The sequence below is a fragment of the Hippocampus zosterae genome, chromosome 1 (genome assembly GCF_025434085.1).
Source record: "Hippocampus zosterae strain Florida chromosome 1, ASM2543408v3, whole genome shotgun sequence".
In the NCBI taxonomy this organism is placed as follows: Eukaryota; Metazoa; Chordata; class Actinopteri; order Syngnathiformes; family Syngnathidae; genus Hippocampus; species Hippocampus zosterae.
The window spans coordinates 30017570-30043105 of record NC_067451.1 but is presented as its reverse complement, the minus strand read 5'-3'; the positions used below and the strand labels follow the sequence as shown (position 1 = coordinate 30043105).

The 25536-nt window shown below is 40.7% G+C and overlaps 2 protein-coding genes across 3 annotated transcripts; both read right to left on the bottom strand.

Annotated features, from left to right (window-relative positions):
- Nucleotides 1–3095: 3095 nt before the first annotated feature.
- ddx41 (DEAD (Asp-Glu-Ala-Asp) box polypeptide 41) lies at nucleotides 3096–10031 on the bottom strand. The gene is made up of 17 exons (XM_052074707.1): nucleotides 9863–10031; nucleotides 9341–9436; nucleotides 9076–9226; nucleotides 8914–8988; nucleotides 8773–8833; nucleotides 8558–8694; nucleotides 8380–8452; nucleotides 7925–8078; nucleotides 7652–7788; nucleotides 7122–7284; nucleotides 6019–6150; nucleotides 5858–5929; nucleotides 5396–5492; nucleotides 4738–4887; nucleotides 3873–3944; nucleotides 3507–3617; nucleotides 3096–3409 (listed from the first exon to the last, which is right to left on the bottom strand). The coding sequence occupies exons 1-17, from the start codon at nucleotides 9887–9889 to the stop codon at nucleotides 3273–3275; spliced, it is 1845 nt and encodes a 614-aa protein (XP_051930667.1). The 5' UTR covers nucleotides 9890–10031; the 3' UTR covers nucleotides 3096–3272.
- Nucleotides 10032–11028: 997 nt separating this feature from the next.
- Nucleotides 11029–24764, bottom strand: fam193b (family with sequence similarity 193 member B). 2 transcript variants are annotated; one of them, XM_052073534.1, is made up of 10 exons: nucleotides 24457–24764; nucleotides 22346–22624; nucleotides 19733–19919; nucleotides 18453–18671; nucleotides 16564–16975; nucleotides 16297–16480; nucleotides 15373–15606; nucleotides 13020–14043; nucleotides 12863–12938; nucleotides 11029–11457 (listed from the first exon to the last, which is right to left on the bottom strand). In XM_052073534.1, exons 1-10 carry the CDS (start codon nucleotides 24607–24609, stop codon nucleotides 11361–11363), a joined length of 2865 nt encoding a protein of 954 aa, XP_051929494.1. In that variant the 5' UTR covers nucleotides 24610–24764; the 3' UTR covers nucleotides 11029–11360. The 2 variants fall into 2 exon arrangements, with proteins under 2 accessions (XP_051929494.1, XP_051929502.1); XM_052073542.1 differs by having other exon boundaries at nucleotides 19733–19889.
- Between the last annotated feature and the right edge of the window lie 772 nt (nucleotides 24765–25536).

Here is a 25536-nt window from a genome sequence, read left to right as displayed (position 1 = left end):
TACAGTTAGTTAGTGTGAGAGAGAGAGAGAGAGGGAGAGAGAGCAAGAGAGAGAGAGAGTGAGAGAGAGGTATTTGAATTTTTTTTAAGGCTTTACTTTGACAGTGTGAAAGAAAAGGGAAAAGTCGTTGACAGGTTTTCTTGATTTATGAGGAGCTGCAACCACCATTTTATTGCAACACTTACTGCCACTGATGAATCAGTAGTCAGCAGTTTGACTTCATGCCAAAAACGTGTCATAATTTCATTAATGTTGAAGAAGGAGCTACTGTAGGAGCTACAGTTAGGAGTCCGCAAATGCTGGATGATGTGGAACATTCATTCATATTTAACGTAGGATTCTTCTGCCGATAAAAGACTTTCTTTGTAACGTCCTCACCAAATACAAAATATTGCATTTTCAGCGTAATGTAGTCTCTGCAGTATTTGTGCAGTATGTGCTTCACTTTTCAGTCTCATTTTCAACTAAGTTCTAATAAGTGGGACATTCTCTGAAGTCAAAGCACAAACACATCAGCAAAATTGAATCAATGCAATTTGAGGCAAGCCCCACTGAAAATTGCTTACTTTCTACAAATTACCTCATGTGTCTGTATTTTCTAGCTGACTTGTAATCCATTAGGAAAGAAAATAAATAGATGTGTCCAAACCAGAACCGAATAAATTACTGGCTCTTGCAGTTACTCAAATGTTGTTTTTGCTGATTGAATGAATTTATAATGGACTGAAAGCTTAAAGTTTTGCTTCTGGATGCTGCTTTCAGATGGTATATATTCCCCCATCACAGCACAATCTGCTATAGAATGCAGTTAAACTTTAAAAAAGGTAATGCTCTCATGCAAAGGCATAACTGGAAGTCTGTTTTTTCTCAACTAACATCAGAAGCAGAAACTTGGCAGACAACTCTTCAAAAAAGAGACTTCAGACTACCGGTACTTTTTTTCTGCCACTCCAAGTGGATGTTTACTGTCAAACAAAATACATATTTCAAATGTCCACATAATTCTGCCTTTCAGTCAACGAGTTTAATGCTAACACCTAATGGGAATACGCCACAGTTAATAAATAAAAACCTTCTATGTGGTGGTGTTATAAAGCATTACGCAACGGACCATTGAACCAAAACATTGTAAACATGGCACAAACAATATAACAATATTCATTGCCATATATTATTTATCCTCTGCAAAAGGCGACTAGCATGACTCCAGATGCTGTGAAAGGTTTCTTTGTCTGCATGACTATTATACTGTCCCTGACCTGTTTTTTGGGGGGGCGGTGGGGAGCAGGGGAGGGACGAACGTCAAGGGAAGATTGTGCCATGCTTTAAACAAATGAGGGCAGGCCTTGAATTTGACACTTATGATGGAGAAACTACAGTATTAAAATGACAAACTACGGGTAGGATTTTAGGTTGTTCTCTCAACTATTAACTTTATCATCGTCACGTCCTCACCATCTTGAGAGCCACATCATAATTTTTATACTGATCAACTGTCATGAGAAAAGCTCTTACTGGGTTTTCTACGTCCGCTAAGGAACACGATCCTTCATGCTCAATCCGTTTCCTCGCTCAAAACCCCCTTTGTGTGATTCACCAGGATCTTTCTGCAAACACGGTGGCATGGTAAATATGAACGTGGTCACTCCACCTTCTTATCACCGCTTTATGGCTTTGAAAGGAGTAAGATGCAAGAAAGTGCAGAGCTTGTGCAAGCATTAGAATTGGAGAAGTGACCTATCAAGAGTTCGAGCTTCCGCAATGTGCTATCTACTGTATCTTCCCCACCTTAGTGAGGGATGCTTGTACTGGTCTCAATCTTATCTATATAAGCTACAAGCACAATAGTAAACGTGTTGTAAAATGAGTTCCTTGCAATCTAATCACAACAAACGATTTTTGTTTTAAGTCCAAATATTTAATTTTAAATAAGTCAAAACAGTTACTAACCTCATTCGCAAGCACTTTCATCAAATGTTTAAATTGTTCATTCATTACAACATTGGCGCAGTAAAATCTGAATTTCTAACTAATAAAAGCATCTATGTACGCCCCTTTTTCATAATTCACCTCCACTGACCTAACAGTTGCACATTTCACCAACTGCATGTGACCCTGCCACCAAATAACCTGGCAGTGGACATATGAAGTGACATAATTCATGTAATACTTGTTGAACAATTTTCACTGATTTGCCTAAAATTGGTGTTTTCGAATAGATTCATCATTTTTTATTCTTTTCTAATGAAATAACTTATTTTACATATACATGTACAGGTATATTGTATATGATTAAATTAAACCAAATTTAAAATAATCATATTTTGAAAATGGTAAACTACTCATTTTTTCAGGATTTTTAGACCGTTTTTCCTAAAAAGGGTTATTAGAAAGTGTTTTACGCAGCATATTAAATAACTGGTGAATGAATCCATCTATCTAATTTCTGATCCGCTTATCCTCACAGGGTCAGCTGGAGCCTTGGTGAAGTATTTTTTTGTAAACTATAAAAAAAAATCCATTTGGAAAACAAACAAAAAAATACATCTACGCTTAACCAATTATTTAGTGAGTACAAATATGTTAAATAAAAAATGATAGATGAGAATTGTTATGAACAATATTACAATCCTCAAAATTATTTTTTTTAAGGGTAAACGTGTTTGACCTGGCTCATCTGTCAGTTTTAAAAATCAAATGCGGTGGCCCTTCAGTACAAGCTTGCCCAATCATGCCTTGAAGTGTGGAAAATGTTTGTTTTGAGCCATTTTAGACTATTTAAAGTTTATTTTATTGTATTCAAACTAGCTGTGAAACTAAACTCCCACTAAGCACACATCCAGGTTGAAATGAGGTTGACTAGATTTGAAATAGATTTTCCATACACGTGCCGTCCTGATACTGTATTCTAACAGGTGATGTCATTCCTTCCTTGCAGATGATGCCCGGGCTTGTCAGTGTTGACGTTGCTGTGCAATTAATTAGAGCCGAAAGTTCAAATGAGGTTCAAGACGTGACTGTCACTTGCAAGAGTTCTTGGTGATCAGCAAGCCAACTGTTGCAGAAGAGAGGACTAAGGCAATAATAGAAGACCATTCTTTTCTCAAAAAGAGACATTTATTTACAGCTTGTATAACAATGTTACAATCTTATGAACCTCATCGGTGCTGTGATGGCGGTCATAATGGGTCTGCACAGTTCGACCTCCTGGTTTGAATGATACAGTATCACATCGATGGATGCAGCAGGCAATGTTCCTTTTGCAAAGACACTTAGAAGTCCATTGAGCTGTGGGCCAGGTAGTCCTTCCTCCCGATGTTGGTGACCTGCTTGGTCTGCATCGCCTCCAACTTGGGACAGTCTGTAATACGATGGCCAAGACCACCGCAAAACGTACAGCCCCTCTCCCCTACAAAAAAAAAAAGACCACAAGAATAATTAATGAGGACGACGTAACATGGTCAAACAAATACAGACGTTGGTGGGATTTTTCATGAATGACTCACCTCCGATATCTAGCATGGTTTCATCTCCTGTCTGGAGAACCTGGAGAACTGGAGGAACCTTTTGCTTGGCTTCAACGAGCAGGGCCTTCAAATCCATCAGCACTGACTCGTCTAGAGCGTATTAAATTTAGAACACGGCATACGCCCGCATTGAGAAAAGGCATGGATCATTTTGAACTTGAAACTTTTTGTCAGAATGTGCAAACAAGGCAGTCTGCTGATAATTCTCTCGTTTCCAGCCAGAAGATACCCATTTAACAAATTAAAAAAAATTGGCCAGGGTATGCCTAATTGTGCACTGTACACGTGGAAGACTATGCTGGAAATTAGATTTTTGGTGTCGTCATTATGAGTCAAGTTGCTTACCACAGCCTTTATTGATGAACGTTGTGGCGATACCAGTCTGACCAGAGCGCCCTGTTCTTCCAATTCTGTGGACTGAAAAAAAGAAACACATCTTCACAATAAACAGGCAAACATTTTATTTGAATGCTGATGAAGTCCAAACAGAAACAGGAAAATGAAATTGAGAGTGAAATATGGTCTGATAGCGGAATGCTAATAAGATGATATACCGGTACATCCAAGCGATTTCAAAATTGGCAGTTTGGATTCCTTTCATGTTATGTATAAGCTGCTCTGTGCAATAGACGCGGCTGTCAGACTGGCTCTACTGTAATGGATGACCATGAATTTCTATATCTATCATTTTCATGTTTATTGAGTATTTTAAAAACCTCTTGGTTCCACTGTGGTTTCTCTCGGTTAAGCAGTGAACTGTTACCAAACACTAACTGAGAGTATTTTGAGTTATCGCCCTTCAGTACAAGAAGTCCTCGGGTACACCATTTTCGTTTGATTGTATTGTATTTACAGCCTGGTGTGGAGAGGAAAATGGATGAAGATATGGTGCTGATTTATCTTTTGGAGACTAACACAGCTTCTCCTCTTCTAAGACTTTCCACTACAGAAGAATTTGTCTCCATTCACAGAGACAGACATTTGTGAGGTCACATATTTATGTCAAAGCTGCTTTAAGAGCACCTTTCGAACCAAAATTATGAGGCATTAACCATTAAAGAAGTCAATGAACAAAATATACACACCAACTACAAGAGTAAAGTGATGAATACATAAAACAACATAAAATACAAAAACTAAACAAGAGACTCCTGTAGCTGGTATGAAGCCTGCATCGTCATCAACACACACATAGACATTATTGCCTCACCATAGTTTTCAATCTCCTCGGGCATGTCGTAGTTGACTACGTGCTGGATGGCTGGGAAATCCAGACCCTTTGAGGCCACATCTGTGGCGACAAGGACATCCTTCTTTCCTTCCTTAAATGCTTCAATGGCTTTTGTTCTTTCCTCCTGATCTGGAACCAATAAAAAGACACTCAACATTAGTTCGGAATCATCGATTCCCAAACCTGCCTATTTCTGAAAATGTGTTACAAAGTCAATCTTCATTTCCTTACTCACTGTTACATAATTTATACAAAAAGCAACCACAAAGAGTTTCTCCGGCCATGACCTGGACGACTAGGGGAGCAAAGATCCAGAGCCACTTTCAAGTGAGCCCCAGCAAGAAATTGACTTTTTTCAATGTTCTACAATTCCCGATCCTTGATGAGCCCAAGTCACAGACGTGTTACTAAAACAAGTGCAAACTTTTGATTGTGTGTGTGTATGAGAGAGAGAGAGAGAGAGAGAGAGAGAGAGAGAGAATGATTAGACTTATCAATGGTCTCTATGAAAATGATGATGCAAAAGGGACATCTAGTGATCATAATGAGGTACTACAGGTAACATAGATGGACTCTTGTCCATAGTTGTGAAGTTACATGCAGTACACGATCGCATTAAACATAATAGCACATGTACCTTTTCCTCCATGAATGGCCACCGCTTCCACACCTTTCAGCAGCAGATACTCATGGATTGCATCAACATCAGCCTTTTTCTCAGCAAATAACAATACCTTTTGGGGGGGGGGGACCAAAAAAAAAATAAATTCCTTTGAGTTTTGCGCCCATGTCAGAATTTGATAAGGCAGAACTGGAAATTGTGACCGTTATACTTGCAAATGATGCCGCTTTTTCAATGTGTGCTCATAAAAATTGGATCCTGTCCAGCGTGAGTGCATGTTTTAATGCTCCGACAGGTACATAAAGATAAGGCGCTCAAATTGAGATGACTACCCAGCAGCAAATACGGTCATGCTGTAATGACCCAAAAAAGGGAGCGACCCAGTCTGTGCTGGTGCCACGAACTGAAAAAGTTGGTTGCACAAGTCCTACCAGTGCAAAAATTTGTGTAAAGGCTTATGAGCAAAAAGGTACTGACCGGAGGTGTTGTTTTCTGCAGACACTCAAGCAGATACACCATCTTCGCCTCCTCTTTGACATATTCCACTTCCTGTTCATACGCACAAACAGAGTCAGTTTCACCCTTTATATCAGGAAGTTTTCGGCAAATGATTGCAGATAGTGGGCTGTTGAATAAACCTGGATGACATCCAAGCTGGCAGCACCCGCTCTGCCTACGTTAATGGTGATGGGTTTGACCAAAGCACTCTTGGCAAAATTCTGGATCTTCTTGGGCATGGTGGCACTGAAAAGCAGGGTTTGCCTTTGTCCCTACAGGAGGAAAAAAAGGGATTATTACAACACTTCTCCTCTATCACATACTTTTGTGCAAACTCATCTCTTCAATCTTTACCAGCACTTGTGAGTAAATTACAATACTGCCACTGTGAGATTTGTTGTGTGTCATGGTGCACAGACAACATTTAACTACGACTAAAAAGAGAAGGACGAGCAAGTTATGTGGATCCCCATATTGCAAGCTGGCGACAAGTGACAGTATCTACTGTATACGCGTAGCGAGCACGCCTCAGCTTCTTATTGGAAGTGTACATCCACAGAACTTTTCTGTAGAATGAATGAATTGCTCCAGGCCATGAAGATCGCAGATTCTTTGTGAATTGATTGGATTAAATCATTTCCTGTTCATGAAGTGGAATTCACTGGGCAATGATGCTTTCAAATGATGTTTGAGAATCCCATGTTTCATTTCCTTGTTGGTGATGTCTGTATCGCTGTTCCATCTGTAGTTTCACTGTTCCAGCACAAGGCTTTGTGTGTGCAGAAAACGACCTCATTTTGGTGAGTTCATAGGTAGTATATAATAATAATAATAATACTTTGTATTTATAAGCGCCTTTAATAACTGTAAATCCATCCTCAAAGCCGCTTATCCTGAACAGGGTCGCGGGGAGATGCTGGAGCCTATTCCAGCTGACTTCGGACGAAGGTAGACTACACGCTGAACTGGTCGCCAGCCAGTCACAGGGCACATATAGACACAAACCAGCATTCACACCCACATCGTCACTGAGTGGGAACCGATCCCACACCGCCCGCTCATCAAGTGAGGCAACCACTACACCGTCAGTGACTATACCGTAAATGTATCGGCACATTTTATTGACTGAAAATCTGAGAAAGTTCAGTTCTCAATCTCATATTAAATCACAATGTCAATATTGAGGGAAAAACAAACATCATGATTAGATCATACTTCAAAACAGTTCCGTCAAATTCTTTACCTTAAAATATGAAAAAATGGTCCTGATGTCCTCTTCAAAGCCCATGTCAATCATCCTGTCAGCCTCATCCAGGGCCAGGTAGCGACAGATGTCCAGACTCACCATCTTCTTCTGTAACAAGTCCATGAGACGCCCGGGAGTGGCGACCATCATGTGCACACCACTGCAAGCGGAACACATTTTATAGTGTACTCAGTTGGTCATGTCATAGCTAGTCACTCCAGGACGCGACTGCACTGCATCTCAATCCATTAGAGCAGTGATCTGTACACGGGTAGTTGGTTTAAAAAAACCCTAAACAACCCCCCCACGGAATTAATCACATCCAAAAAACCATTCATTTAAAACACATATATTACTTCAAAAATGTATGATACATTGCATTACAAATAAAGGCCTCCAATATTTGAAGTTGAGTAAAAAAAAAAAAAAATGCAAAAATTAGGTACGTAGTTTGAATTTGCGGGTTCTTAAAAAAATAAAAAATAAAAAAATAAAAAAGCTGCGGTTGTTTCTGTATTCTAACTTACTGTTTCACAACTTCCATTTGCTCCTTGACGGACATGCCACCAATGCACAGGGCCGTCCGCATCTGAGGGGCTCCCTCCTCTTCCAGCAGTTTGCAGTAATATTCGATGATGCCGTGCGTCTGTCGAGCGAGCTCTCGCTGTTGCAAAGTCAAATCAGACTGTTGAGTTGTCGTCAAACAACAACGTGCTGATAGCCTATATCCTTACAGGTAATAAGCTTCACGTAGATAATATTCTTGAGAAAAGTCAAAGAAAAAATAGGCAATGACTTACTGAAGGACAAATGATGAGTCCATATGGTCCCTCTCTTTTAAAGAAGGGCAGCCGCTTCTCCTGCTCCAGGGCGAACATGATGATGGGCAAAGTGAAGACCAAGGTTTTGCCCGAGCCGGTGAAGGCAATCCCGATCATATCGCGACCTGACAGACTACAGGTAGAGGTTAAAATCTATGAATATTTCATATCATTAATGGGGGGGACCACCATTCCCAATGTTATGGGTATTATCAAAAAGTGTCAGATACAATCTGAAAATATTAAAGCATTTATAGTTCCAACACATTTAAAATTGTTGTCACCAGTCAGCAATATTATTTTTAATGGAAAAATGCATGAAACCCAAATGTTACATTCTTGTAGGCTAACTACATATTTAAAGCCGAACTCTCTAATTTTTGGGAAAATAAAATATCTCGCTCACATTGTGTAGGTGTGCATAGTTCACTTACACTGTTGGGATTCCTTGAATTTGAATTGGCGTTGGATGTACAATTCCTTTCCTCTTCAAACCTTTAAGAATTGCTGCAAATACAACGACAGCATTGTTTGCAGACAAAGGGATGACGTACGGTATACTGTGTGTGCGTGTGCTGGTTGAGAGGGGAAGGGGTAACCATTTAGTCCAACCTGGCGGAAGCTTCATCTCCCTGAAGCTTTTGATTGGAGGAGGGATGCCATCGCCATCAACCAGGATATGAAACTTCTTCCTGACACGTTCATTTCTGGTCTCTGGCATATGGAGGACATAACGTGGAGCCTTCCAGCTACAAGCAACCACCAGGTTATGTAATGTAGGCCAGAAATGTTATTTAGTAACTAACTGTATGCTAAAATGATCCCACCTTGTTTTGATTGGATCATCATAAATTATACCCTTGGCCATTTCCTTCACAGACATCAAAGCTGACAGAAAAATGAAGACAGTGTCAACAGTAGTCAATTGATGGGTTTGAGTTTATCACAGTCTAGTACCGGTACATTACCTCTGCCCTCTGCGACACTTTCTAAAATCTTCTCTTCCTCTTTCAGTTGTTTCTCCTTGGCTGACTCTTTGCGTGCTGTTGATTTGAGACAAAACAGGGTTAATGGGTATAAAGTAGAAAAAAGTGTGTTCACAAAATTCTTTAATCTACTGAAATGGAAACCTTCTGCTTTTTCCTTGAGATGCTGATGCTGGTCAAGAAGGCTGACGTTGGAACGTGGACCAAGCCCTTCATCTTCATCCCTCTGTTCCTCCCCACTGTCTCTGTGATCCTCATCCACTACTTTCCCACGCAATCGCAACATCTTCTGAATCTGTGAGGTGAGCAAAACATGCGTTTTGACTTGACTTCTAGTACAAAATTTCATTTTAACTGCAGTGACGAATATCAAACTAATTCTAAGCCACCTGAAGGGGCAATAACATACCATTTGTTGCTTTCGGATTTTGACGGGAATGTAAGGAACATAATCTTCATCTCCTGAATCCTCAGTCCCGGAAACTTCAGTTTCCCCATGAGTTCGCTAGGAAAACGTATTTTAGTGAAACGCAAGTGTTTAGTTTTAGCAAATGATTTAACGTGACACTTCATCTTGAGACTCAGTAAACAAACGAATTGATGCAAAGTGCTTGGGTGCTTCACTGATCAACAAATATATTGTAAACTGGATTATCCTTTGAGGGATTAGAATCAGTGCAGAGAAATGCAATATAAAGGAAGAAATAAAACAACGTCGTAGTTACGTTTTAAGCGTTGTTTTCGACATTGGGCGTTACATTCATTCACATTCAGCGAATACAGTTGATGCGGAAGTGCCCCATTGGCGTCAAATATATTTAATGCTCATCCCGTAGTACAGCAATGGTTTGTTTTGCTAGCGAGTCAGCTAGCCGCCAATGCTTGCGTTGGCTGTTCATCGCCGGAACAGTGACTTTTATTTGGCGCTTACCTTTTTAAATCGATTATCGTCTTCCATCTTTTTCAAAACGATGTGCTTACTTGGGGAAATGTGGCACTAACTGAGCAAATAATCCGCACACGGTTATACTTACAAGAATCACACACTCACTATCATCGGGCAATGCTAAAGTACGGAAAGCTAAAAGGCTCACATCGCACTGACGTCACCACTTCCTGGTGGATTTACCCGATAGCATAGAAAAACAAACGCCAGACGTAATGTATGTTTGTCAAAACTGCATCATTTTAATCTTCCGGAACGAAAGATTGTTCACAGTATCAAAAGTGAGCTTCTTTTTAAATCAAGTAAAACCAGCCAACAGACACTTGGCTATTATTGGTATAGTATAAATCTACATTCAAAACATTAAGATCCGCTTTCTCTAATTAAATCAAACCAGGAGAGCATTAGATGTGTCTGTATGGAAACAAAATGACAGACCAAAGATTGACTGTCTATCGCAAGGATAACCATCAGCTAAAACTTGGCTGAGGATGCAGCTGTGAAGATTTTCTTTAAAATATTATCAAGCCTTTGAACTCCACTGGGAAACAGAAGAGTTGGATGGTTGAAAACGTTTCACTCACACACGACCAAAGACATGCCAAAGCCTGACAAGGGCCCAAAATAACAACGTCATATGTACAAGCATGAAAATGAATTTGAGTGTGGATTCCAATGTGAAACTGAACATTCCCCCTGGGTTGTAAGGGTTGATGTTTGGATTCTAGAACTATGTTGGCTAACACTATAAACGAGAATGAACACCTTGGAAGGAGTGATGTTGAGGCAATACCTTTTGAGTGACCATTTTTCTCAAATATATCATGCATGGGCAGGTCATCGGTAGCCATCATGTGCTGTGGTGTGCGCTTTACGAGACAAATATGACATTATTAAGTGAAAGTGAGTGCTTTGAGTATATGAATGAGTTCTGCTTACCCTCATGTCATACTAATAGGGTAATATTGTATAGGTTTCACATAGTGCAACGTTTTTTGATGACTTTTTAGATGACCAAAATACTCTTGACAAATATATTGCATTCTGCTTGTGAGTAAACATTGAAGACATTTGTCAAACATGCTGAATGTTACAACATCATGGGGGAGCACCAGAATTAAGGTCCAGAAGTTTAACGCCGTTCAAATGTAAGATTTCTGATAAAAACATTTATTTCGTGTAAGGTAAATGTTTACATACTACATACGTCAGCACATGAATGCAGTGGACAAATACACTAGTTTTCCCATTTTGGACTTGTCACTTGGTGAACACTGCCGTAACAGCAACAAAGGGTCGAGCTGGCCTTGTATTGATCCCTGGCTGACTAGCCAGCGGTTGAACGTCAGTCCTGTGAACGAGCTGTGAATAAGGTCCTTCTACTCATCAAGAAGAAAAGAGGGAATGAGAGAAGGCCTCAGGCCAAACACAGCTCTATGGAAAGAGTTTGTAGTGTGACGTTTTATCTCCTGGCTCTCATCAGTTATTGAGCTGCATTGGAGGGAACTTTTTTGAGGCTGAAGTTGGACCAGTTCACCGCTACCTTCTGGCGGGTTTGTTTTGCCGAGTCAAGACAGAACCTAGAAAGATGACAGGCATTTAGACAAGCAGAGGAGAGGCAAGGGGGAATCAAGTGGACACCTGTAAATGACACTCAATTTTAAATTCAAAGTAGAAAGAAAACTCCAAAGTCAAATGCTTCCTACAATTTGGAGTTCAACTAAGTTTTCTGGAAAAACTTGAATGCGGAACCAACCATGAGCATGGGTGGCATACCTTTGATGTGAGTAAATCTTCTAAAACTTCTGTGCCCCTTCCGATCAAAGTCAGCAAAGGCCCAATTATAATATGTCTTGAATGGATTATCTTAACCGCGGTGTGAGATGTCTTGAGAGTGATTCATCCAACCCCTCCTCGCAAAAGGGGATGGGGTGACACATCGTGAATCCTTTTTGTATAGTATCAGCCATGGAATCAATCGATACTAAGAATTGATGTGTGTAGCCTGCTTCAGTGGACATTTTAAGGATTACAGTGAACCCCTCCATCACAGGTTCCAGGTCCTGCTTTTTCGCAGATTCGTTTTGTAAGGTTAGTAACTGCCATCCATCCATCCATCCATCCATCCATCATCTACCGCTTATCCGGGGCCGGGTCGCGGGGGCAACAGCTTTAGCAGGGAAGCCCAGACTTCCCTCTCCCTAGCTACTTCTTCCAGCTCTCGCGGGGGATCCCGAGTCGTTAGTAACTGCATTTTGGTTTAAAATCCCCATTATGTTGGTTTGTGTAACAGCAAGATGGCGGCACGCTATAAATGCGGCACGTTATAAATGTTGAAGAAGAATGAAACAGGCAGTACTGGATTTCACCCACTGCCTACACGCTACACGTGCATTTCATCAGCACGAATGTGAGAATACAGTACATTTTGTCTTATAAGGTACTGTATATCTCCCGAGTGCTGTTTCAAGAGCTGTCACAACCATTAACAATGAAATGAAAGGAAAACTTTTGTCACAAAGTAATAAACCTAAAATGTATTAATAATAATTGCACTTGAATTAAATGTTGGTTTGTCCTCTTCTTTTAATTTTGGTCTTAAACTATTAGGGAAAAAAATGATTTTCTAAGCAGCTAAAGAAAACACCTTAACCTAGGGTGCCAAGAATTATGGAGGCCATTATATATTACATGTGTTGACAGGTAGTGTTTGAATTATTTCAAAAGTGTGTTTATAACCTTCAAAAATATCAAGTGAATAAATGCGAAAAAAAATACATAGAGAGTATTTAAATAAGACATTTCTATACTGTGGAGATCAATGATTGCATCGGTGGTCTGGAACTGTACTTGTTAACAATTCGACCCTAAAACACATGTTTTTAGTTGCAATTGATGGACATACATAAAGTTAAGTGACAGACTGATTTTCAGTCGACTTTGAAGGTTCCAATGTTTTGAGATTTGCCGTTGTGCTCTATTTACCTTTTAAAGTATTCTACTTCCCGATCGATTTCATCCATTGACGTAGGATCCACATCTTTCGGAAGAAAGACATCATCTAAAGATCAAATGAAAAGAATTAGAATTTAGAGTGTGAGGGCATGCGTACAAATATATCAATATCAAGATTCTCCCGCACCAATAGCACTCGCAGATTTTTCGCCCTTGCTCTTGTTCTTCTTATTTTTCCCCTTGGATTGTGCCTGATGCTGCCCATTTGCCGGAAGGGCATGAAGAGTCTTGCTTTCAGTATCCTGTTCACGCTCTCGCCCCGCCCGTACGTCGCTGTCACCTTTAACCTTGTGTGCATTCGGGGGGGCAACGTTTGCTCCGTTGGCCGCTGCATTTCTGGATGATCTGCTGTCTTCGGCTTTCTTCATGCCGTTTTTCTGGCCGTCTGCTCCTTGCTGAAGCTGTTTGAGCGTAGCTTTGGAGCCATTACAAATGATTTCGGCCACTCTTGAATCCGTGACCTTGGGATTGTGCTCGAAACACGACTGCTCCTGTTTTTGCTGTTGCTGCTGCTTTTTACTCTTCTTTGACTTTGTACCGCCATTCCCAACTGTGCTGTTCTTTGGATCTGAGATGTCCTCTTTTGTTTTCACTGTAACTTCGGACGGTACCTGTGGCAAATTGTCAGAAGTGCTTTTTTCCGGGGAGCGGACTCGAATGAGCTTGGAGAGACTTGGCGTAGTGTTCAAGCGCTGGATATCCTTGGACCCGGCCGTGATCCCAGTGGCTGTGGAGGCAGTATTCGAGGACTTATTTGTGTCCTCCCATCCGTTGACCAGGTCCAGATGGTTCTTAAAGGTTCCCAGTGAAAGAGGGGCTAGGTCGAGGTCTATCTGCTGCATGTCAGAGGAGCCGTTCAGATGGGACAATAAATGGTTGCCCTCCAGAGTGGCCGCCTTTTTCGGGAAGTCATTGACGTCCAGATTAAGATCATACATGCTAAACGACGCTCGAATTGAGTCTTTGATGGTGTTTTTGATCTCTTCCAGCCGACTGGTGAGAAAACTGTTGACCCGCTCGAGTTCCAGCTGGGGCCAATCCAATAAGCGTGACGTCTCGGCGGTGTCAGGCATGGGCTCGTCCATACACTCTGATGGATTAGAAACGGGTTCAATGCCTGCAGCGCCCACGTTGCCCTGCAACGCTTTTTCCTGAAATACACATGACATGGTGGTAAATCATCATCTGTCATGTTGAAAAGATCTGAAGTTCTTAATCATGAGTGCACTTATTTTCTGTTGAACTGAAAATAACATTGTCATCATGATCTGCCTGCATGTTAGATGACATAACATTTGGACCTTCATTTTGGCTTGTTAAAAATCGGGATGTACCGATCACACATAAAAATGTTTTGAACCTAAATCTCGATCCGACACCTTAGCAATGCATTATGAAGAGAAAAAGGCACGTTCAAATGTGTTCTTTTTTTTCCCGAATACAGGTATCCCAACATGATAACATTTTTTATGGCTGTAAGTCAGCAGTGTTTCAACTCAAGTAAACAAATGAAATATTAGATTCATGACTTTAGAAATTAAGAAAATTCAAAACCTTTTTCAGCCGATACCACCAGCTGAAAATCAGGTGATCTGTCCTGGTTTCCGATTACATGATCGGAAGAGGACAACTCTAGTTAAATACAGAGAAAAGTATTCTCCCAAAGCCGAGTCCCCCACAAAAAAAAAAAAAAACTTGCAGGTCAAACAGTCCAGGCATCTCAATCTCATGGAACTTCAGCATGGTCAGCATCTACTCCTTAAATTCGTTTTGATTTTCCTTTGTCCTATTAAATTATGCAAGAACAGGGCCAAAATGTGATGATGACCATAGAACCAGATTTTGAATTTATTGCAACATTAAGTGTTTAAAGGATGCTCAGTAATGAGTAGTTCTGTACTGTATTTCTCTCACAGAATGAATTAAGTATTGATCTAGTACATATCACAACCACAAAGCCATCTTACCAAGCAAAAGCGTATGTATATTCCATGTCGCCAAAAACATTATGGCTAATAACTAACATGGAGATGATTGTAAAAGCCTGCCAACAAACAGGACATTTGAAAACGCTACGAATCATAGGTGTAATAATGGGATGTCAAACTCATTTTTTGCCATGATTTGCTTTCGCAGGCCACATAAAATGATGTGGTGGGCCAGATCTGCCCCGAGGGCCCTGAGTTTGACACCTGTGATATAATAGGTCGCAATTCCTGAACAAAACTGAACCAAGATATGATCAAAATAATGAGATTGAACAACAACACAGTACTTGTTAGCTAGTTCTTATAAATTGTTAAAAGGTTTTTCTACTGTTTGTTGAGTAACGTCACATTTTTGAGAATGAGAACAATTTTGAGGTCAACTACCATCACTTGAACGTTTGTATTTGAGGTTACACTGTTTTCTACTTTCAATGAATTAATTACATTCAATATTAGGAATGGAATTAAAAAAACATTTTCTAACTGGCATACCTTCTTCTTTTGTTTGTGCCGAGCCCTTTTGGCCGCTTTGGCACTGTTTACAGGTTTGGGCTCAGAACTGTTAATGAAGTCCAGCAATTCATCCACATCCCTGTTGTCTATGGCACCAGACACTGTCAGTTCAGAGTCCTGGCGCTGTGGCAGCTCCTCCTTGCGTCGGGTGAGTCGCGACCGGAGCTTCTCTCGGATCTCAGCGTAATTTCGACTGGTGGGAGCAGCTGGAGGCTATGACCGAATGAAGATTTCAAAATGAGCTTTTCCTGATTTGTGAGGATTTGAAAAAGAAATCTAAAATCCCTGTGTGCTAAGCAGTAGGGCCCAACTGATATGGATTTTCTTAGGCTATTGCAATATTTACGGGAGTAAAATTTCAAGAACTGATTAATCGGCTAATAAACTGAAAAATATATCATGAATAAAAGAAGTTATTTTTTGGTCCCTCAATGCGTTACAGGTAGAGCTGAATGATTTTGAAAAATAAATGCAGCAAGTTATTTTTTCCCCCAAAAGTGGAGCCTTTGCAGTCTAGTACATTATGATGTTGATTTGAATTTGATTCTTTTTTCGCCAGCTTAGAACAGTAAAGATATAAAATACATGCAGAGCATTTGTGTGTTTTTATAGTACTTTGGCTGTTAGTATTTAACGCGACAACAGAGAGAAAAAAATAATGGGCCTTTTTGGGCAGTGGTGAGGGGTAATTGAATGTCATCTTTGTCGTATGTCGTCATGTGTTGATGTGCATAAAAATAAATGAATAAATAAAAATCAGCTACATTCCATTTTTTTTTATTTTGGGGAGAATTATTTGAGTTTTCACAATTTCCTAAAGAGCAAATATCAGCCGATGAAAACGACCAGCTGATTAATCAGTCAGGCCCTACTAAACAAATGGTGTCAAACAATCAATTGTACCGCATTGTGTCCAAAGAATTCGCAGTAACAGCAGTCGCAGTACTTCCCATCCTTCTGGTTAGTGGAAGAGGAGGCGCAGGAACTCCTTTCAGAGCTGCTGTCTTCATCCTCGACTTCCTCTAACTCTAGTGACGGCTCACACATCGTCCCGTTTGTCATTTTGTGCCCCTTACATGCCTGGTCCCTGCAAGGAAAAAAAAACAAGACAAACATCGACACCAATCAATCATCTGAATCAAATCTGATAGTTACTTCACAGGTACTGACCTGCAGGCCCCAGTTGACAAGCTTCCCACATTTGTAGAAGCCACCGTTCCCGTACTGTGTCCATTACATGGGTGGTTACAGCCTGCCAGTGACGTGCCCGATTTTCCGTGTTGTGTGTTCACAGCAGGAATGTGGGATTTTTTGCACGGACTGGGCTTGTGAACTAATGTCGGGCTATCCGGACTAGGAGAAGCCCTTTTAGTTGTGGACCCATGAAGGTTTGGGACCAGAGGGGAGAAAGGTGTGTGGCCTGCGACACTGGTGGCAGATGAAGAGGTTATGTGGTTGTGTTGTCCCGAATTCGGCTTTGGGGGCAGGAGGGAGGAATGCTGGGAAGACAGGCCCGTGGGACTGTTGGGGGGTACTGACAAGTCTGTGTGTTGATGATGGTCGCTGGTGTGGAAGGCTTCACCTGGAAGAATCAGGTGTCATGTCACAATTATTGCACAACCACCTATTAATCAGATTTTATATTAATCATTTAATTGCTCTTAAGCCTTGGAAAACGATGGCCAGTGTGCCCAATTGGCACTGAGACTCCTGTAATGTTTGTTGCATTGATTTCCTAAAATCAGTTTTAGGAATACGCATTTCCTCTTTTTCTTTTCATAATTATTTGTATTTTATTTAACAATTTACCTGGATTTGTATGTGAAATTTTAAATCATGAGCAATTTTTATGTATACATTGAACAATTGTATTTCTTTTCATAAATATTTTTTAATTATAATAAGAATAAGAAATAGAATTAAAAAAACAAAAATGCATTGAATGAAACTATTTATAATTGCACTTTAACATATATAACATATATTTTACCTCCACCCCCCTTTAAACAAATGAGCTCGTTCATCTTTCCATTTGAAAATAAAATGTGCCCCTTGAGAGCATCCGGCCACCCCTGCTTAAAAGGGAACCTTTTATGAATAACAGAACTCAACAGCAAATTTTAATCAGAGATGGCTTTTTGTGTGCCGAAATGTATTTTGATGCTGATTTTAAAAAACATGTCTTTACTTATTTTTTTTCTATCAAATCAGGTTTTTCAGACCGTTTAATTGTTTTTTGTTTTTAAGTTTGATCTATAAAAGATGGTACAATGTGTATTTTAGCATACATTGTAATTCACAGCTATCATGTTTCAAAAACATATTCCACTTGTTGCTCATCCTAACCCTATATTCCGGAATATTGTTAATTATATTACATATTCTTCTTATTATTATTTGCACTATCAAGATCACCTGATGTGCTGAAGAATACATGACTGCACATTCGGAATCACCGCAAACAAACTCTCTTGCAAACTTTACTTGACTCTCCGATTTAAAAAAAAAGGTAAACATTTGTTGACCAGGGTCGTTGGCATAGCTGTGTCAGGCATCTTCATAAATCACACTGTCAAATGCATGATCCAGTGGAAACGCAAGATACTCCAGGGCAGTTCTAACTCTATTACATTTCCCTTTTTAACATCCCTAAATGTCATACAACGGTATAATATAATAGCTGCAAATGTAATACCAAACAATTGAAGATGTAATGAGGCCCATCTTTGACAATCTTACTTGTCACAAAGATGTCAAAAGAATCAAGCCAGTGTAAAACCAAAAAATGCTGACTAGAACTTGAAAGCAAAATGTATTGTAATGCTCCAGTCTTTAGGATTTAAACAAAATTGTCAATTAAAATGAGTTCCAAGACCAAGTAAATTTGTAATCTTTTTGCCACTTATTAATCACATTTCCTCCCCGAAATCCTGAACTGTACAATGAAAGCACATGCAACCTTCCAACTTTGACTGTTGTTATCATTATTTACGCTTGAATTTTGATTCAATGAGAAGAGACTCCACTCTGAATCCCCATGTACAAAAAGCAAGGCGCACCTGGCGGTGTTGGTCGACGGCACACGTTCTTGAAATGCTTGGGGGTGGTCTTGCACAGGTCAGCTGAGGTAGAGAGGGGAGTCCCAGCGGTGGAGCCACTGGAATTCTGGGTCAGCGGGTGACTGTAGGGGCACACTTTGGCTACCGATGTTTTAGCAGATTTTCCAGGTGCTTCGTGGAGTCCTCTTTTCTCATGACAGGTCGATCCCGTTGTTATACCTGCATGTCAAAAAGACAAAATAAATGCAGCAAAATTTAAAAAAAACTGATGGCGAGGACTGAAAAGACTGCACATTTTTTTCCTCACGTGATATTGATTTTCAATGCCCTGCTCTTTAGTCATAGGCAACTGTTATGTAAATATTATTCTCCTGCAAAGAAGGATATGCTGCCAGGAGCAAAAGAAAAAAAATACAACAACTTTAACTGATTTCCACAAAACCGTGGGAGTGAGGCATGAGCGGCAGCACATTGACATTTGCCTTTTTTTTCTAAAAAGGAACATGCCCCCCCCCCCCCTCTTCCAAATGTAGGTAGGTATAGGCCAGATGAGAGTATGTTTTGAAAGTTGCAAAACTGAATTGCAATTGAAAATATTTTTCAAATCCTTCATTTCATCCTTCGGAACTCGCTTTTTCAATGTCAGTGTTCCAATGTTTTTAGATGTTGCCCTTGCCTTTAGCTACGCAGTGATTGGATACAGTTACTATCTCTTTAGAGTGCCAATCAGCGCAAATAGTTGTTGTCTTTATGCTGTCAAGCATTTAACAGAGATGAAGAGAGGTGCAGAGTATTAATTAAATAGAAAGAAATAATTACGTCAAAACATTTCACGGATAACTAATGATGCATAAAGTAGTTGAGTTTCCAATCAGATTCAGTACAGTTAGAATTTCAAGTTTGTCTAAAAATACAACCCAAGTGACGCATCAGATTAGTACAACAAAGTGAAGAGAACTGAGAACACAAGAAGAAGCAATCACAAAGCTGCCTGAAATAAACTCTTCCTTTTATACTTACTGGAATATTTCACTCTCTATCCACAACGTGCATCAGTTTTTGCAGAAATGCAATCTGGTAATTTATTCATTTTGAAGCCATATATTCCCTCATGAAGGATATTAGAATCATGAACACCTCAGCAAGGCCATAAAATGAATTGCAACTATATTGCAGAGTATTAAGAGCTCGTTCACAGCTCCTGAACAAACCTCACAGGGCCTGAGGCCTGTGGTTTGAATGCTGGATGATGCTCGTTGTCGTAAAACGAGACGACAGACCTTGCTGTAGGTGTAAGGAGGCGTTGTGGCTGCAGTGCTCCCCTCCGTTGGAGTGGGCTGAGTTCCACAGCCCAGAGAGTTTGTGGGCTGACAGGAAGGAACTCGGGTCCCAATCCACAGTACTTTGCTCTGGGTAACCATTCCCACAGCCCTGGAACTTACAAGAGGAAGAGTGTGACAATGGTACCTGCAATAAGAAAACACACACACACGAACACAATAATTTAATGGCAGGCCTTGTATTTGATCCCTGGCAGCAACAGTAAGTAATGAAACTATTAGTGACTCAATATGTGTGGATTCGGCGAACAAACAAATACTGTTTTTGAGTCATAACAGGAGATTCTGCCACAGTCATCCCATTCAACTATATTTAGCATTTGCAACTGCCAAGAAAAGCTGAACAAAAAAAACTTCATACACTTCTAAAAACGTTAAAAGGCTGCAGTAAACTGACACAATAAAATCGTATTCAGACAGAAGATTTACAGCACAACCTGCAAATTTGTGTAATTTGGACTCCAACTATCGACCAACATTTTGGGGGGGGGGGCTTCTAAATTAATGTAGAAACTTGGAGCTTATCATTGGTGACTTTAGCAAATCTTGCAGGAATTCGAAAAATGAAGTAAGATTTGCACTCGATGTACTTTGAATGAGGAGAAATGTGATGACGATCGTAGAACCAGAAATTTAATGTAATGCGTCTTCCTCTCTGCTGCTGTGAACAAAAGTGAAATAAAGTAGCTATCATTAATAAAAGAAGACTGACTGTACACAGAAAATAACCAAGTAATGTGAAGAGACTCACCTTCTAGGCACACACACTGATCATCTCCTAAAAACGTGTGTACGTTCGTTCATTTTATCTGAGGTAACGGTGAGTCCACAATGTGCTTTTTTTAAACTGTAGACCGGTGCAACTTCTTGAATACTTATTTGGACAGTTTGGAATGGTAAAAATTGCATTTTACTTTCAGCAAACTGCCCTTCTAATTTCCAAAAAGAAGTGAGCGACTATTATAGGCCATTACTTCCTCCCACGCCCCAAAAACATGCATGGCAGTCAAATGGAACACTCGAAAATGTCCCAAGGTGGGATTGTGGGTTTGAATGGTTGTTTGGCGATGCATGCCCTGTGATTGGCTGGCAACCAGACCAGGGTGTGCACCTCGCTATTTCAGTTCACCGTAGTTTCATTTTATTACAACGTCAGTCATTTATTACTGAACTTGACTGTTGAGTGGCTTTATGGTTAGGGGTCAGATTTAGTTAGCCTTCACTCCACTATCTTAATGCTAATGCTAACACATAATGGGAAACACCAACGCTACTACTGATTTGTGCATATTTCTGGGTGTTTTAGCCCTTTAAGCTATGGGGCTTTGAACACAAACAGTGCAGCAACAAATGGATACATACAATAGTCACTGAAACATACCAGTAGTAAACCTTTGTGCATATTCTTAACTCTTAATTTATATCAAGGGATGGAAATGTAAACTTTTCTGTTGTTGGTGGGGTTTTTTAAATCACATACATTGATTAATCGACAAAATAATGGATAGATAAATTGATTGTTAAAATAACTGTTAGTCGCATTGCTTGTCCTCAGAGTCATACATTCTTTATCATCTGAGAAAAGTGACTAATATTACTGCTGAGGAGTTGGGCTGTCTCCTCTGGCTCCGTGTATGATAATATAGACCGGTCTGTCTTATACTGACCCAAGTGGCCAAGGTGCACACGCGAGAATGAGTAGCACGATGTGTGTTGAATTTAACAACAATCCTTTTTGATTTTATGTACCGGTAATTATGCCACCATTCGATGGTTTTTGAAAATACAATTTAACAAGGTGCAATTTCTTAAATTAAAAAACTAAATTTGCAGGCATCTGTTTTAATCGGCGGAATGAATGAATTTCAATTCATTAAAATGGGTACAAATAATTTGAGACACTGGTGTTTTGAGGTGGCCCGGTAGTCCAGTGGTTAGCAAGTCGGCGTCACAGTGCAGAGGTACCGGGTTCGATTCCAGCTCCGGGCTCCCTGTGCGGAGTTTGCATGTTCTCCCCGGGCCTGCGTGGGTTTTCTCCGGGTGCTCCGGTTTCCTCCCACATTCCAAAAACATGCGTGGCAGGCTGATTGAACACTCTAAATTGTCTCGAGGTGTGAGTGTGAGCGTGGATGGTTGTTCGTCTCTGTGTGCCCTATTGCTATTGGCTAGCAACCGATTCAGGGTGTCCCCCGCCTACTGCCCGGAGACAGCTGGGATAGGCTCCAACACCCCCCGTGACCTTAGTGAGGATCAAGCGGTTCAGAAGATGAATGAATGAATGAATGGTGTTTTGAGTTACAAGCATGATCAATTAATAATTCTGAATATTTTTTTCATGAAATATGAACATGTCGGAAGGCAGTGAATGTCACAGACGAAATTTTGACTCTGGAGGTTGACTGGAGGTTAAGTCAAGAAAGAAACAAAAGCAAGATCAACAGAGACTAGATCACCTTGATAAACATACAATAAGGCTTCATTTCAATGTCAAAGGAGTTGGAGGGGGAAAAAAGGATCCAGACGGACCAGCCAGTTCCCTGCACTTGTATTTACCCCAGTTGGCTGCTCCAGCGCACTCCGTCTCTCCTCCTCCTCCACGCTCTTGTAGCAGCCCTGACATATCCACAGAGGCACCTCTCCCAGCAGGGACTGGGACAGTGAAGGCACCGAATCAGCCAGCTTACGCCCTGGCGCCTCCCGCAATAAGGCCTGGGAGAGTGCGGGCACGGCGTCAGCCAGTTTGGTGCCATGTGCCCCGGGGAGGCCGTTCACAACGTTTGCCTCCAAGTCCTTGAATTCCCGGTGGCACAGGAGGCAGCAGGTATGCATCAGCTAAGAACAAAAAAGGTTACCCATTTTAATTCATAGCACACAATTAGGGGAGCTGTCAGACTGCAACATGGGACACTTCATTTTCTTGGATAATTACCAAAACAGGACATAACATGAAATAACAGGGTGTGCTGCCAGATATTGGCAGTTAACAGTTGTTTAAATTTGACTATAACCAACACTGAATAGGTTATTTTTTTTTAATTGAGTAAGAAGATCATGTTTGTACTACATTATGGCAGGTAAAACTACATATGTTATGATGTAATAACTCCTTACCGCAATTATATTATTTATTATTTATGATCTAAATCATCAAAATACTTAAGTACTATGGCTTGGAATCGCTGTATGACTTAGGGAGAGTAATCTTTACATTCCCCAATTAGCCACAAAAGTAGGTACACATACCATGTCAGCCACATACTGAAAATGTTGACTTGACAAAGCTTATGCTCCTACACGAGCATGGGGAGAATATACAAACGCCGCACAGAAGCATCTTTGCCATACTATTCTGATGTGCGGTCTGCAGAAAAATGAATGATTAAAAAGCAGATTAAATGCAAATTCAGTCAAAATCACACCGTGTGTTATACGTCATAACACTGAGCCAGATCATCTACATCGGTCTCACAGGGGCACTCATATCTACGAACAATGTTTTTGAAACTTTTGGAGCCTAAGAACGGCACCAAACAGAAATAAGAATGTATAGTCTCAGTGTGAAATTAAACAAAAAGATGGTCTATGTAGGTGGAGCCACGCAGGATTTATTCTGTTGTATAAATTATAACAGGTAAATACATCGATTTACGACATGTGTCTCACACACACACAGATCTTACCAATCAAAATGAAGCATTTTTCCCCGAATGTTCAAAATTGTAGACTTTGAGATTTGAAAATTGCATTGTGCCCCAGTGAAATGCCGCTTAAGAATCAGATTTGTTGAGCAGCCCTATCATAAATGTAAATAAAAGTAATCCGTTTTACACACACACACACACATCATTAGAAGTTTATTCCATGGAGTCGAACTACAGTATAACTCTATTTTCCCATGGTTGCCTTCAAATGTAATTACTGTACTGATTAGCAAGCGGCCAAGTTCAGTGGTGCCAGGTAAGGCGAGTGAGGTTGACAGATGTCTCGTCTAAAGCGTGCCATCACGAATGTTTACTATTAGGTTCCTTGTTCCCCATCAACTTTGCATTCGTTCTATATTTTTGCATCATGCATTTCAGCAAGTGAAGGTGGATTAAAAACAATGGCTGTGGGTGCTTCGGACTCGACGAAAATGTCGAGTGTTAGCAACGCTGTTACAAAGCCGTTATGCATCCGCGCGAGCTAGCCTGATTAGCTCATAGCTTGGGTAGCCGCCGTTTTCTGTAGTGCCCGCAAAGTGAAGGTAGTAAAGCACGTTTGCGTGCTAGCCCGCCGATAGCACGGCTAGCCTTGCGGCTAACACGAGCGGGGGCGGTTGGGTCTGTTGTGCGTTTAACGTTGCAAACGGGGACGACCTGTCTGAAGCACAATGTCACCTGTCTGCCAGGCCAGATGGGCTTTGCATGACCACGATGCCCAGCAGTGGAGCACAGCTACTTGAAATGAAACACGCTTGCTTGAATTGCTGGGCGGACTCTTAACGTTCCATCCACTATTATTGCGTTCACGTATGCGATAGCGTTTAAATCAGTCAAATGATTTTAATATACGATCCAGCTTTTTGGGAGGAGCTGTTTTCGTTATCCATACTGTATGGTAGCTGGGCAAGAAGGGTCTGGACGTGTTCGAATCAGCCTTGATTGTGAGATGGTTAAGTAGCTTGCCTGGTTCGCCCTGATGGTCAGCCTCTCCACTCCAGCATCTCCGCCGCCGCCAGTTGCATCGCCAGGAGAGACTGCATTCTTTGGTGCGGTCTGCTGCCCGGGTACAAGCTCCTTCTGAGCGACGCCTTGCTGTTTGCTTTTCTTCCTTGCCATCGCGATGGGGTCCGAAAAGCGCTTTGTCCAAGTTTGTACCAGTTTCGTGAATTCCAAGAGCACACTTAGGTTTATTGTCGGACCACAAAATGTTCTCTCTCTCCTCCAGTCAAGACAACAGTCAATATGGCGGAGGACTGGTCTGGCACACTCGGGAGTTCATAGGTTACAGATACTGCTGGCAAGGCGGCTTCGCCTTCATACAGGAAATACAACTGAAGTCGACGAGGGCATTGAAGCGAGCGCTGCCATATTTAGTAGGGGCAAACGTCTCCTGGCGTTCCTGATAAATTAGATATTACACAATCAACTTTTATTTCGTTCGAAGTTTTAGTTTAAGGCACTCCGTAGAATTTATATATTTAATTAATTCAAGACGTTAATGGCAATATTTAAACGCACACAATTGACTTTGAGGGGGGAAAAGACTGCGTTGAAAACTGGTGCGCGTTCAACCCTACTTTATTCAACATGTAAACAACGTTTACGTGTTTGATTAAAAAAAACAACACACATAAAAAACTACAAATGAAGCCGAAAATAATGGCTGTTAACATTCACGTAAGTGGTCCGCTCATTGTATTTAGAACCACTGTTTGTGTGTGAGTTTGATAGTGTACACAGACTCACAGTGCCATTAATAATATAATATACACAAGGGAAAACAATATGCTGTCACACGGTGTTATTAATATAATAACAACAATAATAACGTTGTAGCTCAGTATTTAAAAGGGGAGGGCGATGGAGTGGGCGCGACAATGAAGTTTTCGTTGTCTCTGAATGCATTCAAGACATTGCAAAAATCGTGCAATCGCCTACTTTGACAGAAAAACCACACCATGAAATTGAATTTTCTATAAATTATTGTCCTGAAGTGCTGTATTTAAGATATCGATTCCAAAAATATAATTTATTCTGGTAAGC

Bases quoted from the DNA above. Each gene is read 5' to 3' on its own strand.
- ddx41 (XM_052074707.1), bottom strand. From the start codon at position 9,889: ATGGAAGACGATAATCGATTTAAAAAG. The intron at 3,618-3,872 runs GTAAGCAACTTG...AATACGCTCTAG, and splicing joins GTTCATCAATAAAGGCTGTG to ACGAGTCAGTGCTGATGGAT. The intron at 3,410-3,506 runs GTGAGTCATTCA...TTTTTTTTGTAG, and splicing joins AACCATGCTAGATATCGGAG to GGGAGAGGGGCTGTACGTTT.
- fam193b (XM_052073534.1), bottom strand. From the start codon at position 24,609: ATGGCAAGGAAGAAAAGCAAACAGCAAGGCGTCGCTCAGAAGGAGCTT. The intron at 22,625-24,456 runs GCAAGCTACTTA...TTTTGTTCTTAG, and splicing joins TGACCATCAGGGCGAACCAG to CTGATGCATACCTGCTGCCT. The intron at 16,976-18,452 runs GTGCGCCTTGCT...TGATTCTTCCAG, and splicing joins CCGTCGACCAACACCGCCAG to GTGAAGCCTTCCACACCAGC.